Genomic DNA, 16,268 nt, shown 5'->3' on the forward strand with positions numbered 1-16,268 from the left:
CCTTTTATATATATCTTGAAGATATTTAAGATAAAATAATATGTAATAAAGACATTTAACAGACAGTTAAACAGTCAATGAAAATTATTTAAATAAAAAAACTTTTTCAAAGATGTAAAAAAATAAAAAATTTTATATTATTTGAAAAAAATTATTTAGTTTGATATTTTTCTTTGGCTCAATTTTTAGTATAATATTAATTTAGTATATTAATATAATTTAATATATTAATATAATTTAGTATATTAATATAATTTAATATATTAATATAATTTAGTATATTAATATAATTTAATATATTAATATAAAAATTATTTTAAACAAAAGGAATTTAAAATGGAATTTTGTTATCCTGCATTAAAGGCTAAACCAAAAGAAAAACATGAAACTAAAAAATTTTGCCAAAACCCCTCTTTCATTATTAATGTCAGAATCCGCTGCGTATATGTTTTTTGTAGACATTATAGATTTCTTATTTGTAAAAATTAATGGAAACTCCCCCTCGTCCTCTTCCTCGTCCTCCTCTTCCTCTTCCTCTTCCTCGTCCTCCTCTACCTCGTCCTCTTCCTCCTCGCGTCCCACGTCCTCTCCATCCTCCGCGTCCTTTTTTTAAAGCATTTTCTACTGCAGAGTTTATTAGCGTGCCAAGTTCTTCTTTCAAAAACAAAAAAAAAAAACAAAAACAAAAACAAAAAAAATATATTATAATAAATATAAAAAGACACCTAACAAATGTATTGACATGTATAAATAAAAACATATAAAATATGTTGTCTTAGATTTTATTATATGTTGCTCGCAGAAAAGTAATTTAGCATTTCCAAGTTATATAATTATATAACAATTATACCAGCTAATGACAGAAGTTTGCTTTTGCTATCATTTAGTTGTATCGACTTGTAAAATTATAAATATGGTATAATTATTTCTTGCATTGCTGGCGTATGTAAAATATTATTAATATAATTTAACAAGTCGATACTTAAAGAAATTGGCAATTTATACAAAATATCTAAAGTATACATTAATCGAAAAAGCTCATATATTATCAATAAAATTTCTATAATAAAAAAAGCAGAAAAATTGTAATAATTATTTTAAAAGATTTATTTCTTTAAATTAATAACAACAAATAATTATAGCATAAATAATATTAATTAAAACCAGAAAGACATGTGTAATATATGTGACTTAAAAGAAATTGTTATTTAAAAAAATGTTTTACGCGTTCTCTAATACTGAAATGTATTTAAAATATAATTCTAATAAAATCTTCTATTTTGATATAAAATATTATATATAATATGCATTATATATTTTATATATAATGTGTATTATTATATATAAAATATATAATGCATTTTTAAATGAAATATATAAAATTACTTACACTTAATGTCATTAATTCTCCTCCCGTCGCCGCCTCCACCGACGACGATGTCGACGTCGACGCTGTCGCCGGCACCGCCGTTGACGATGCCGATGTTATCGTTGATGCTGCCGCCGACACCGCCGTCGATGTCGATGTTGCCGTCGATGTCAATGTTGCCGTCGGCACCGCCGTCGACGTCGTGGACCCAGACATTGTTTCCTAACAAAAATTTGGAAAAAATATATAAATTACTGTAAACTAAAAATGCCTAGTAAAAAAAGTATGTCTCATTTTATGTCGATAAAAGATTATGACTAATTAAATCCCTTGAGCAACCAAATCTAAATTTTCGAAAGGCTTATTATTATCAAAAATTAATAAAAGAAAAAAATATAAATCTTATTCGCTCTCGTTTTTATTTCACTTTAATGAGCCATTGACAAAATTGTGAATACTATAGTTTATTAGTTTTTAATAACTAAAATGTGATTCTTAAAATCGGCCACAGAGCCAAGCCCGAAAATTAATTTCTAATTTTTCGGCACGGTATCTCGAATTGAGATTACAACGTTCCATCAAATTAATAATCCTCGACTTATTGTCGACTTTATTAGTTTTAACTACAGTTTTTACTTTAATTTTGTCAATGGTTTATTATAAAAATCGAATGAAATGAACATGAGAGCGAATAAGATTTTTATTTTTTTTGTTTTATTTGCTTTTCGATAATAACCTTTTGATAATTCAGATTTTTGTTTGCTCAAGGAATTGAATATATATATAGGTATATATATATACATATATATATATATAATAATTATACTTTATAGAGATATGCTGTACTTATCATTGCGATTACTCGCCGACTCAACGTGAATCGTACTGCTGGATGCTGCTTGTATTGTGACTCGTGCGGCTCGTGGCTCGTGGGGCTATTGTGCCTTGTGCCTCGTGCCGCGTGCCGCTGTTCACTGTACCGCACGCGCATGGTTGGCGGTATCTCAATACACATGCGTATTGGTTCAAACAAACGATAGATCGCAAATAAAAAGCCGACCATAACATAAATATGATATATCATTGTTTTTCAGTTATCCATAAAAAATTTTTGATAAAAATAATTCTATGGAGTAGAAACTAAAATAATATTTCATAAATCATCGCATATAGATAGCATAGTATATGTCAGATATAACAAAAAAATTATTTTTAATATATACATATATTTTTAGAGATAAAAATCTAATAGATTAATTATATCACAAATTCAAAAGGAGGCTATATGGAGCCACGCGTATGAAGAAGTGGATAGACTTACAGAAGTCTATTTCAAAATTTAGATTGGGGATTAAATTTCTAAAAAGTTGCCTCAACTACAACATTACACCGCCGCACTTAGAACGAGGTGCATGCTACAAAAACAATCTGTACCATTTTAGATCAATAAATAAGTTGAATCATATTATTGATCGGTTTACCAAAAGTATGACACACGTAGAGATCTGTAATGCTCATAGGCGTATTCAGGCGATGCGTACGCATAGTTGCAGACTGGCACGTAGCGTCGCGCGCGCACTACCAATCACCATCTGCAATGAGTTTTTTGCTAGACAAAACAGGTCTCTTCGTTTCCACTTTGTGAGTGAAAGTAGCAGACTGGATAAGAAATTAAATTGGCTCATTGCCAAAAAAGAACGATTGATTAGAGCTAATATTCGTCCAGTCCAATATTTTTCTGTGGCACGTGATCAGCAGGGAGGAGTTAATCTTGGCGCGTCATTGATCCCGTTTAACGGGCGTCGTGCGCGACCGTCCGGGGGTTCCGAATTTTCCTTCACACCTCTAAACGCTCCTTCTACTTCCTCCTCCTTTACTATTAACTTGAACCCCTTATCCTTTGACAACCACACAGTCTCCCCTTTGCACATCAGGGAGAAGTGGTTTAAAAACCTTTCCTCAACAGATATTCCATTAGAAATACAGGGAGTTTTGCAACTGGGCGACAACTTTTGTTTGCCAAGTAAGAATAAAGATCGAGTTCTTATGGAATTTATCAAAAGTATAGAATATAGTATCGACAGAGTGGAAGTTGGCGTTCGGCCTTTGGTTCGCCAGAGGTCGTCGGCAATTGTTAACAAGTTGACCAGTTGCAACCCTGAAGAATCTTTGTTTGATAAGGAGCTCTCGGGCGCGTCCCTAGCAGCGAGAACGTTTATACGCGATAATCCTAATATCATTTTTACGCGAGCCGATAAGGGCAATATAACAGTCGCTTTAGAAAAGACATCTTATTTGGACAAGATGAAAGTCCTCCTTGGTGATACAAATACTTACATTAGAGTAAAGAAGGATTCCACCAGAAGAATTATCAACAGTTTGCATGAATTGCTTACAAGGTGGAAAAACTTAGATTATATATCCGATACGACATACAGGTCGTTGAATTGTTCGGAGGGAGTACTGCCGAGAGCCTATGGGCTCCCTAAGATTCACAAGTCGGGCTGCCCCCTGCGAATCATCGTCTCCTTACTGAACACGCCGCTGCACCGTCTTGCGACGTTTCTCCACAAAATCATATACAAGTCGGTCCCGGCGGCGGACAGTCATGTGGAGAATAGCTTTCGACTGGTCAACAAACTCGATGGAACTTACGTTGGTGATAATTGTGAACTTATTTCACTGGATGTGGTCTCTCTATTCACTAACGTCCCATTGGATTTGGCAGTCGACGGCATAGCCGCGAGGTGGAATTTCATAGAAAATAACTGTACGATACCACGCGTGGAATTTTTGGGGGCAGTCCGGCTTGTTCTTCACTCAACTTTTTTCACCTTTGATGGCATAATCTATCAACAAACCTTCGGAGCGCCCATGGGTTCTCCGCTGTCTCCCATAGTAGCTGATTTAACCATGCGCGATTTGGAGAGCAGGGTGATAGGAGACCTTCCTTTTGAACTCCCGATCTACGTACGCTATGTTGATGATATCGCGTTGGCCGTCCCTCCCAGGACGAGCCAGGAGATACTAAGACAGTTTAACGCGTGTCATAATAGATTACAGTTTACTTTGGAAAAGGAGGGCAATAGACTCGATTTTTTGGATGTTACATTCATTCTAAACCGGGGATACGTTGAATTTGATTGGTATCATAAACCAACATTTTCGGGAAGATATCTGAATTATTACTCCTGTCACCCTCTCTGCCACAAGAGAGGCACAATATTTGGCCTAATAGATAGGGCTTTCTGGTTATCACATCCAAGATATCACCAAAAGAACCTCGAATTGGTCATTGGGGTGTTACGTGATAATGGGTATGCATTACAACTGATTTTTGAAACATTTCACGAAAGGCTTAGGACTTTGTTTGCGAGAAATAAAAATAATAATTCAGGTGACGCTAACAGAACACCTGATACTAATTCGGCTCGCGTTGCATATTTTAATGTCCCATACATACCCAAATGGTCCGAGCGGTTTAGCCATGTGGTCCGTGATCTAGATGTAAAAATGTCCTACACAGATTTGAATAAGTTACGCTCGTTTATCCGCGTGCATAAAGACACACTGCAGAAAGACTGGCATAATAACGTTGTATACAAAATTTCATGTCAAAATTGTAATGCCTCTTATGTCGGTCAGACCAGCAGGCAGTTGAGAACACGCATTAGGGAGCACAGAAATCACATAAAAAGAAACACCGCGCAAAAATCCGTGATCACGGATCACAGACTGAATAACCACGAATTTGATTGGGATAACGTTGAGATCTTGGATGAGGAACCGTTTCTAAGGAAGAGACTTGTTTCAGAGATGCTGTTTATCAGGCGCCAGATAAATGGCCTAAACCGACAAGAAGACACAGAGTGTCTAAGTCAAGCATATATATCTGTTGTGACAAATATGCCTCAAATTTCTTGAAAGACGGTCTTCGTTTAGTTGTTATCGAATTCCTTTAGAGAGCCATAAATCATTTGTAACATTAATCTCCATACATCGTATGTTTGAGAGAGGGAGATAGAGAAAAGGGGGGGAAGCGAGAGGAAAGGGGGGATAGGGATAGAGGGAGAGAGACGGAGGGGGGAAAGGGAGAGAGAGGGGGGAGAGAGAGGGAGAGAGTGGGAGGGAGAGGGAGGGGGAGAGGGAGAGAGAGAGAGAGAGAAGGAGAAATAAATTCCACACATTGTTTGACATTGACTTCGATAACAGGCTATGAGCCGTGGTAGGGCGCCTTATAAATAGCATCAAAACGAATATCTTCTTCACTCGTGCGTCGGGCGCGTCCGCGTACGGTCGTGTGAACGTGCGATGGATGAGTGTGTGAGTAAGAGTGAGCCCCCTTTCGGAAATTCCTCACTATACTCGTCATTAGAGTCCACTTTTGAGTACCTCATGACATATTATGTCACTTTGTCTATCTAATGGGATATCGATAGGGGGGGCTCACGGCTTTTGCGCTACGTGCGGTAGTATGTAGATTCCCCATTATTATTTATTGTATTAAATTTACTGAAGAAGGTCCAAAGAAAGGACCGAAACGTTTAGATTCAATAAATTTGTTATTCCAACAAATTTGTTTTTAATATCTGCGTACCTACACCCTACGCGTGGCTCCATATAGCCTCCTTTTGAATTTGTAATTTATCAATGCAGGGAGCCTACATTGTTACTTATTAATTATATCACATTTATATAAATAATAATTTTGTAAGATTCATTAAGATAAGAAAGTTCATATAAATCTGCTTAGCAATTATATTTATATAAAAGAATGCTTATATTCGAAACACTCTTGTTAATTCATATATATAATATATATTAATATGTTATTGCTAAATATTTTTTGAAAAAACTTTTAAAAAATTATCGTGTAATTTGGACATATATATAAATACATTTAAAATAATAATTATTATGTAACAAAATAATAAAAAAATATTAAATATTAAAATATTAATAAATATTAAATATATTTTATATTAAAAAATATATGTAAAATTTATATTACATATATAGTGAGTGATTGTATTATAAAACAAGATCAATACAATAAAAAATAAAAGTACAAAATACGGCAGAATTTATACAATTAAATGATATACAAATGATGAAAAGTTATCACTGTTACGTATCCATAAATGATATCTTTCATCCGTCTGCAGCGGGAATCTATATAAACGTTTTCCATGCAATCTCGAACTCGTACAGTCCTTATACATGCAATTATCATAAAACGAAGTTATTCGGCACTGATTTGACATTTTTTAAAATAATTATTTACTTTTATAAAGCTATTTACTTTTACTATAATTATTTTTTTATATATTAAGTTTTTAATAAAAGCTAAATATTTTGCACGTATACGCATAAAAAACGACACACGTTACATAACACAAAAACTAATAAAAAAAAATCCTTTATAGATATATAATTGCGTGTAAAATCCGTTACGGACAAAAACAGCGAAGCACGACAAAATAAAACGTGTACTTCTCTCGAGATCGTCAAGCGAAGACAGCGAGTGTAACTTGACTCGCGATATTTATTCCTTCTCCCTCCTCTATCCTGCCACACATCTATATGTAGTAACGGAAAATTTTTCTTATTCAGAGTCAGTGTGCGTGCGCATGTGCCTATATGTACACAAGTATTTGTTTCGCCAAAATTATTTTACTGACAACATTTTATGAAAAATATTTTATAATATATTAAATTTATTATTTTTTTATTTTTTTATTTATTATTTCAATTCTTTTTCCTTTAAAAAACTCTATATTTAGTTCATTATTTAAGTATATAATTTATTTTATCTCTGTTTTTTATATATTACGAGAATAACATATTTTACATGTGCATATCATATATAATTATTTCATTAATAGCATATATTGATGTTTATAGTATATATTTGACTGAAAAATCGCGCAGTTAACAAAGTTAATTAACTTTAATCACATTTTTATGCGGGACATATTCTGATCTATAAAATTGTGGATGTAGCACGGACACGAACCAAAAAATTGTGGATGTACAGCACGGACATGAATCAAACTTAGCTCTTTTATCGACATCGAAAGTGGATGTGGCCATGTAGTTCCGGGCGACCGTAAAATGGATGTACGTGACGCTAGTGTGCGGCCTAGAAAAAGCGTCGTACGAAAAATGACGGCGTGGCGCCTCTCATTCTTCTCTCTGATATAACATTTTTATAGTATTAAAATATTAGAATTTAATTATAATTATTAATTAAAAAATTAAATATTAAAAAATAATATCGAAATCTTATTTAGATGCATTAATTATAAAATTGTCTTAAAATTAAAAGTATTTAGAAAAAACGTAAACAATATATTGTTATTTTATAGGTAAAAAAAAACCATTATCTTTTGCAAGATGGCAAAACCTATACAAATGGCTAGAATTTAATTCATAGGGTAAAGCAATCTGTAAAGTATGCTCAGAAGCAGTGAGCAAAAATCTATCATCAAATTTAGATAGCCGTGCTATACGCTCCGAATCATTTGTCACGAATGGCTTTAATTGTTGGAAAAATGCGCTAGATCGTTTTAATAAGCATGAAACAAGCAGTTTTCATAGAAAATCATTTGTAGCATTACAAAACTTACAAGATAAGTCTATTGTTGAGTATATTTCTCATGCAAAAGCTAAAGAAATGGCTGATTCTCGAGTCGCATTACTAAAGATATTTAGCACTGTAAGTGTTTTAGCACAACAAGGTATAGCCTTCTGAGGAAACAATAATGATGAATATTCAAATCTTATCACATTTTTGAAAATGAGAGCTGAAGACGTCCCAGAATTAAAATGGTGGCTAAGTAAGCCAGCAGGTAGTTATAAGTGGTTGCATCACGATTACGTGAATGAAATGTTGGAGATGATGGCACATGCAGTCATAAACGTATATATAACAGAAATAAAATCCGCGCAATATTATGCTATTATTGTGGATGAAACATCGGATATATCCAGATTAGAACAAGTTTCTATTAACTTTCGAATTACATTGCCGGATTTCATTATAAAAGAAATATTCTTAGGTTTTTATGAAACTAGTAACACAAAATCGGAAATGCTTCTAAATATCATAAGAGATGTCTTATTACGATATGGGTCAGATGTTACGAAATTAAGAGGGCAATGTTTTGACGGCGCCGCAAACATGAGCGGAAAATGTTCTGGTGTACAAACACTAATTAGAAAGATGGAATCAAGAGCTCTTTTTGTTCATTGTACGGCACATACGTTAAATCTGGTCGCTCAAGATGCTATGAAGAACATAGAAATGATTAACAACTTTCTTGGAGTAGCCAAAGATATGATAACCTTTATTCGCGATTTTCCAAAACGAATTGCATTATTTAAAGATTTACAGGCGACATGGGAGGAAAATCTACCGACTCTATCACCGTTTTGTCCAACAAGGTATTACTCTATTAATTATATTTATAATCTATAATAAAATGAGTAAAAAAACTAAATTACGCACAAAATAATAATTTAAAATACAAATATATAAGTGATAGACCTTAAGAGCCAACGCGGATGTTGATGCGTATTCTAACGAAATTTAATTTTTCGCTGGAATTAAATTAATTGTGCACAGGGCACGAATTTTTACTACTTGGTATACTGCCAAGTCTTTTCTTGTATGGAATAATCTCATACTTGAGATTTTTATTCCATACATCTCCTCTAACCCCCCTAATCCAATTCTTTAGGGGGGTTAGAGGAGATGTATGGAATAAAAATCTCAAGTATGAGATTATTCCATACAAGAAAAGACTTGGCAGTATACCAAGTAGTAAAAATTCGTGCCCTGTGCACAATTAATTTAATTCCAGCGAAAAATTAAATTTCGTTAGAATACGCATCAACATCCGCGTTGGCTCTTAAGGTCTATCACTTATATATTTGTATTTTAATACGGAAGAGCCTTAATAATAATAATTTAAAGTTATGGATGTTGATTTAAGAATCTTAGCATCTTTTTATTGTAAATATTTTTACATTTTAATTAATTACATTGAACAAAACATTTCTTTTTTTTTCCAAATTCTTTGTCAATATTGCTAGATTTTAGAAATTAATTAAATATTTAATTTTTTATAGATGGTGTATAAGAGTGAAATCTTTAAAAACATTGGCTACTAACTATGAGCAAATGTTGTTATTTTTTGATGAAATATCTACAAACAAATCAGAAGTTAGCAATAAAGCTAATGGATTTTTAAAATATTTAGAAAGTTTCAAATTTTATTTCTGCTTACTAAATTCTATCCAAGCATTGGAGAAAATTGAAATTTTAAATACGCAATTACAAAAAACTGATTTAAATTTGTATGAATCACATGAAAAAGTAAAACCCATATTAGAGTGTCTTGTAGAAATAAGACAATCTGGTTTCGATGCCTTATGGGAAAAAGCGACAAATGAAGCAAAAAAACTAAATTTAAAAGAACCTAAATTGCCTCGCACTCGTAGAGCTCCGAAACGTTTTGAAACAGCAGATGTCCACGTATTTAAATCTGTTGACGAATATTATCAAAAGAATTTTAATGAAATAAACGATCAATTGATTTTTTCATTAAAAGAAAGATTTAATTCCGAAACAATGACATTTTTAAATATATGCGAAAGTTTTATTACATGTAAAGTCAGTGATTCGACTCCTATTGTAGAATTTTACAAAGATGACTTTGAGGAAGAAAAATTGAAACTTCATCGTGACATGTTTCTTGACATTGTCAAACAAAGGAAAGTCGCAATTACTACTTTGAAAGATGTCGTAAAATTTTTAAAAGAAAATTTGCCTCTATGTGAATTGATTAGTGAGTTTTCCAAATTAATTAGGATTTTGCTCACAATCCCGACAACGTCATGCACTGCTGAGCGGTCGTTTTCAACTTTGCGAAGGTTAAAAACGTATTTAAGATCAACGATGTGGCAAAGTCGCTTAAATAGCATCGCAATCCTCCACGTTCATCGCAATGTAACTGAAAATTTAGATTTGGACGAACTTGCAAATAGATTTATATGCGCAAATGCAATTCGACGATCAACGTTTGCAATAGTAAACAGCAATAAAAGATAAGATAAATTTTATTTATTGATATGAATTCTATAAAAATTTAAACTTGTCTTGCACTAATATATATATATATATATATATATATATATTACTATAATATTGTCATATATTTCATTGATTTTTCAATTGGTTCGATAAATCAAAGAATAAGAATATTGTTACAGTTTTTTTGCTCTCCCCCTCCCCCCTCCCCCCTTTCGACCTAACTTAACCGATAGCAGAACTCCACACTCGGAATTTTATTAAGTTGCCGGCCATGTTCTAAGGTATTAACGTGTATAGAAAAAAGCGCGAATGGCCATTTTGTTGCGATGTGTCATGGCCGAAACCGGATATCCTACGAGCCTCACCTATTTTGCCGAGGTTAGCAATCTAGTAGTGTATAGACATCTGTGCCCAACAGAGAATTCAGATATTAAACTAATCGAAAACTTAGAAAGCGGACAAATAAATGTCCGAATGAGAGAAAATCGCTCATAATATTATAATATTTAGGCTGTAAAGTTTACTATTTTTATATAAATAAAATTTTTAATTTTTAATAAAAACTTTATAAAATAATTAAAAAAAAAATAATATAAAAGAATATTATTTAAATTTAAAAAAAAATATAAAATAAATTATTTAAATTTTATTATTTTATTATTTAATTACATTGAACTAATTGTAAGTACTTTTGTCATATACGCATATACATATACATACATACGCCTAACCTTCATATTTACACGTATAACATATACAGTTTTATACCGCGCTCTCTATATTTGTTATATTTTACTGCAATTTTGTATAAGTGGGAAATTACAACTAATTTTTATACATGTTATGTAAGTATTATATAATTTTTAAGAAAGTTATATAACATGTTATTTACGTGTTACATTAATGTTATATAGCTGTAATAATATATGAGTAGGAAATTACTACTAAAGGCTCATTCAGACAGGACGCGTCAAGCGTCAAGCAGCGAGCATCAACCATTCAACAACCAATAAGCGAGGTAATATTAGCAATGGCGTAAAAAATATTGCCTCGCTTATTGGTTGCTGCTCGCTGCTTGACGCTTGACGCGTCCTGTCTGAATGAGCCTTCACGTGTATATAACCTTGTACATTCGTGTTATATTGCGTGTTACATTTCGTTTTATTATGACAATATAATAGTTATATATGTCAAAATTTATATAATAGCATTAAGTAGTCGTTAGTTCTTTTGTTTACCGCTATGCGCCGCGCGATGCGCTATCTATCTCGTATAAGTTTTAGTAGAGACCCTATAGTAAACAGAGCTCCATAAAGTTAGCCGGACCACATTGATTTTTTAATAATTTAAACTATCTAATCGTTTGGTGGTCGTTTGGTAATGATTGGTAGCGTAATTAAAACATTTGGTGGTTAATCGTTTTTTTAAAATTAAATAATTAAAATTTTGATGTAAAGTTAGCCGAACATTTTTATTTGTAGTCTAATCGACTTAAATAAGAGCTTATTCGATGCAGAATCGTTAGGTGGTCACGAGTGCATTCTTTTCAACGTTTGGTGGTCCATAGTTCATCCAATAAATCAAAAAAATAATGTGCGGTAAAATGGCGGAGATGATTGTAAAATTAGCCGTACCAATATATTATTTTTCAAACAATTTTGTTCAAATTGGTCTTAATTGAAAGAAAATCGTTTGGTGGTGATTGGTAGCCTAATTAAAACATTTGGTGTTTAATTATTAGATTATCGCGATTACAAATTCTTCTGACATTCAACTGATACATTGTGGATTCGGCCTAAGAATCTCGATAGAGACTCTAGAAATTCTCTATTCGATAACCAATCGCTACGTCTGACAAACATTTTGTCATATGAATGTAATATCAGCCTTAGGGTCATTCCACAATAGGTTGCAAATGTTCTCGTTGCCAGTTGACAATTGTGGATTGACCAATCAGAGTAAAGCAACTTATCAGCTGATTGGTCAATCCACAATTGTCAACTGGCAACGAGAACATTTGCAACCTATTGTGGAATGACCCTAAGGCTGATATTACATTCATATGACAAAATGTTTGTCAGACGTAGTGATTGGTTATCGAATAGAGAATTTCTAGAGTCTCTATCGAGATTCTTAGGCCGAGTCCACAATGTATCAGTTGAATGTCAGAAGAATTTGTAATCGCGATAACCTAATAATTAACCACCAAATGTTTTAATTAGGCTACCAATCACCACCAAACGATTTTCTTTCAATTAAGATCAATTTGAACAAAATTGCTTGAAAAATAATATATTAGTACGGCTAATTTTACAATCATCTCCGCCATTTTACCGCACATGATTTTTTTGATTTATTGGATAAACCATGGACCACCAAACGTTGAAAAGAATGCATTCGTGACCACCTAACGATTCTGCATCGAATAAGCTCTTATTTAAGTCGATTAGACAACAAATAAAAATGTTCGGCTAACTTTACATCAAAATTTTAATTACTTAATTAAAAAAGAACGATTAACCATCGAATGTTTTAATTAGACTACCAATCACCACCAAACGATTTTCTTTCAATTAAGATCAATTTGAACAAAATTGCTTGAAAAATAATATATTGGTACGGCTAATTTTACAGTCATCTCCGCCATTTTACCGCACATGATTTTTTTGGTTTATTGGATGAACTATGGACCACCAAACGTTGAAAAGAATGCATTCGTGACCACCTAACGATTCTGCATTGAATAAGCTCTTATTTAAGTCGATTAGACTACAAATAAAAATGTTCGGCTAACTTTACTCAAAATTTTAATTACTTAATTAAAAAAGAACGATTAACAACCAAATGTTTTAATTAGACTACCAATCACCACCAAACGATTTTCTTTCAATTAAGACCAATTTGAACAAAATTGCTTGAAAAATAATATATTGGTACGGCTAATTTTACAGTCATCTCCGCCATTTTACCGCACATGATTTTTTTGATTTATTGGATGAACTATGGACCACCAAACGTTGAAAAGAATGCATTCGTGACCATCTAACGATTCTGCATCAAATAAGCTCTTATTTAAGTCGATTAGACTACAAATAAAAATGTTCGGCTAACTTTACATCAAAATTTTAATTATTTAATTAAAAAAAAACGATTAACCGCCAAATGTTTTAATTACGCTACCAATCATTACCAAACGACCACCAAACGATTAGATAGTTTAAATTATTAAAAAATCAATGTGGTCCGGCTAACTTTACGGAGCTAGTAAACAGAGATGCGCCAATGATCACGTGATCGTAAAATTTCGCTGATTGGTCAGAGTAAATTGTGTCAAAATAGCTGCCATGTTGAATTTCACATGTGTAATGTTGTCATTGCAGTTCTTTTAGAGGTTAGTACATTTTTATTTTGACGTCTTTTTATTATTTTTTTTCACGTTTATTTATTATATTGGTTTATTTAATAAATTATTTTCATTTTTTCATTAAATGCTTTGCATTAATTGTCGCATTTTTATGCACAGAATTTACACTTATTATGCGAACGAATTGTGCTGCAAATTGGTGCACCAACAATAGCAACAAAGGTTACGCGGTATTTAATTCCCAGTAACTGCAGACTGCCGGCAAAAATGGATAGCCGCGCTCTTGGGAGGAGCTCCGATTGGCGACCCACAGCTTCACAAAGAATTTGTGAGGTGAATGATAGAATTAATATCCATTAGTTTATTTTTAGCTGTAAAGGGAATAGAGTTTTTATCAATAGCTAGTGTTTGTAATCTATATTTGTCCTATTTCTCAATCTTTAAATGTTTTTTTTATATTTCAGGTTCATTTCAATTAATGTACAAGTTGTTGCTGGACGGAAGTAACTACGCAAAAATGCGATACCATACCATTTTTGTACGTGTCCATATAATAAGGAGGCAGACAGAAAAAATAAGTTAAAAAAATCTGCAAACCAACTTGAAGACCATGTATATTGCTAAAAAAATCCAGCCTTAAAGAAGTCACACGTAAATATGTGGCAAAGTATTATTCGACACTTCCTAACAACCCCTACGACAATTTCAATAGACCAATCCGCGTCTGCTTTGGCATTACCTCTCCTTTTTTCAACTTATTATCATCGAAACTGTGTGTGCGGAGACTTTACATAATTTCGCCAAAGAAATATACTAGTGCTCAGTATAATAATTGAGGTGCGTGTCAGCTGAACCGGCTCTTCTCGAAGTGGAAATCTTGAACAAAAATGTGCTGATTAACATACATATAGCACGTTAAGGACATTATACAACCCTCCAAATATTATTTTTCGAAGACACCGTGTCAATGTAAAATCGCCGACGTGCGTCCTGTTATAGACCTATCTGTCAGAAGTGGATCTGTCAAAATTTCATCTTCAGATTTGTAACAAAAGGATATTTCTTCGTTGAGGTAGCGGAATTATTAAACGAGGATCGTATATTCTATTACTATGGCAGATATTACAATGATGAATAAGATCAGAATGTTGACAGAGGATCCTAACCGGTGCGAAAACGTTAGATTAAAAAGCTTGCGCGCATGGACTGTGCCGGAAGACGAGAAAAATCTTCCCAAGCTACTCGCAGCCGCCGGGTTCTATTACACCGGGGAAGATGATAAAATGAAATGTTTCGATTGTCACGTCGAGATGTCCGGCTGGTGTGCAGATCCGTTTAAAGAGCACAAACGATTTTCCCCGAATTGTAGAATGGTTCGCCATATACCTTGCGAAAACGTTCCATTAAACTTCCATCCGACATCTTGCGATACACGCGTACCCAAAGATAGCGAGATATATCGATTGGACGCATCCAATTTCTCCTCGGATGAGCTTGATGAGACAATCGAGGTCTACTTCGAAAACACGGATTGCTTCCACCGGGTTAAGTCCGGCGATCTAATAGGCGCTATGCGTCCCGAATATGCCATGTACGAGTATAGATTAAACACTTTCTTAAAGTATCAGGAAAAATGGAATCAGAGCGGTGAAGATCTGGCGGCCGCAGGCTGGACATATTTAGGCGACACTGGCGACAGTACCAATTGTTTCTATTGCGGCGGAGGTATAATGAACTGGCAACCGGGAGACGATCCTATACAAACACACGTAGAATTGTTTCCCTATTGCAAATTTATCCAGAGACTGCTAGCAAAGCGAGTGCAAGATCAAGAGACTGCTAGAAAAGCGCAAGAGAAGAGCACCAAAGATATTAAGTTAGGGATGCTGTGTGGGGGCGGGCTAGAATACCCCCAACGCCCTTCCTGCGTGTCGTAAAAGGCGACTAAAAGGAGCACCAACCGAACGACTGCCGGCCAAGTAGTCACCCCTTGTCGACCAACAGCTTCGGGTGGAGGAGTCAACAAGGATCAGGGCACCCCCTTGCCCTAGGGAGGAGAAATCATTCCTAAAGGCGGAAGAACTAGTACTGGTCAACGGCATGAGGATGCAGAAGGCAAGGGGAAACCACTGCATTAAGATTCCACATGGAAATCCCAAGAGAAACTCATGAGATGAATAAAGTAAGCGACGGTGGGGCCTCGGATGGAAGGCTTCGCTCTCCGACTGGCAATCGGCGCTGCTCCTCGTCCGGGGGGGACAGTGTGAAATTGGTGACCGGGCATAAGAGGTGTGGCCATCAGGCTTCTTGTGTGAAATTTGCTACTGATGACACCTTTAGGATGCGCCACAAATATCGCCTGGCAACATGGAACGTCAGAGGCCTCCTGACAGTGGGTAAGCTCAGCATTCTCGAAGACGAACTCATGAGAAGTAATA

At 34.1% G+C, this 16,268-nt stretch overlaps 1 protein-coding gene across 1 annotated transcript in view; it reads right to left on the reverse strand.

The window, feature by feature from the left end:
• Positions 1–1,221: 1,221 nt before the first annotated feature.
• LOC145934299 (uncharacterized) overlaps positions 1,222–16,268 on the reverse strand; it is a 31,243-nt gene continuing 16,196 nt past the window's right edge. The window contains exons 3-4 of the mRNA XM_083034661.1: positions 1,391–1,591; positions 1,222–1,238 (exon numbers count right to left, since the gene is read on the reverse strand). Coding sequence (XP_082890787.1) covers positions 1,222–1,238; positions 1,391–1,591 — 218 coding nt within the window. The remainder of the gene's footprint in view (positions 1,239–1,390; positions 1,592–16,268) is intronic.

Source organism: Prenolepis imparis, unplaced genomic scaffold (genome assembly GCF_030444845.1).
Source record: "Prenolepis imparis isolate NDT839.2.m4 unplaced genomic scaffold, iyPreImpa1.0 SCAF_3, whole genome shotgun sequence".
Taxonomy (NCBI): domain Eukaryota; kingdom Metazoa; phylum Arthropoda; class Insecta; order Hymenoptera; family Formicidae; genus Prenolepis; species Prenolepis imparis.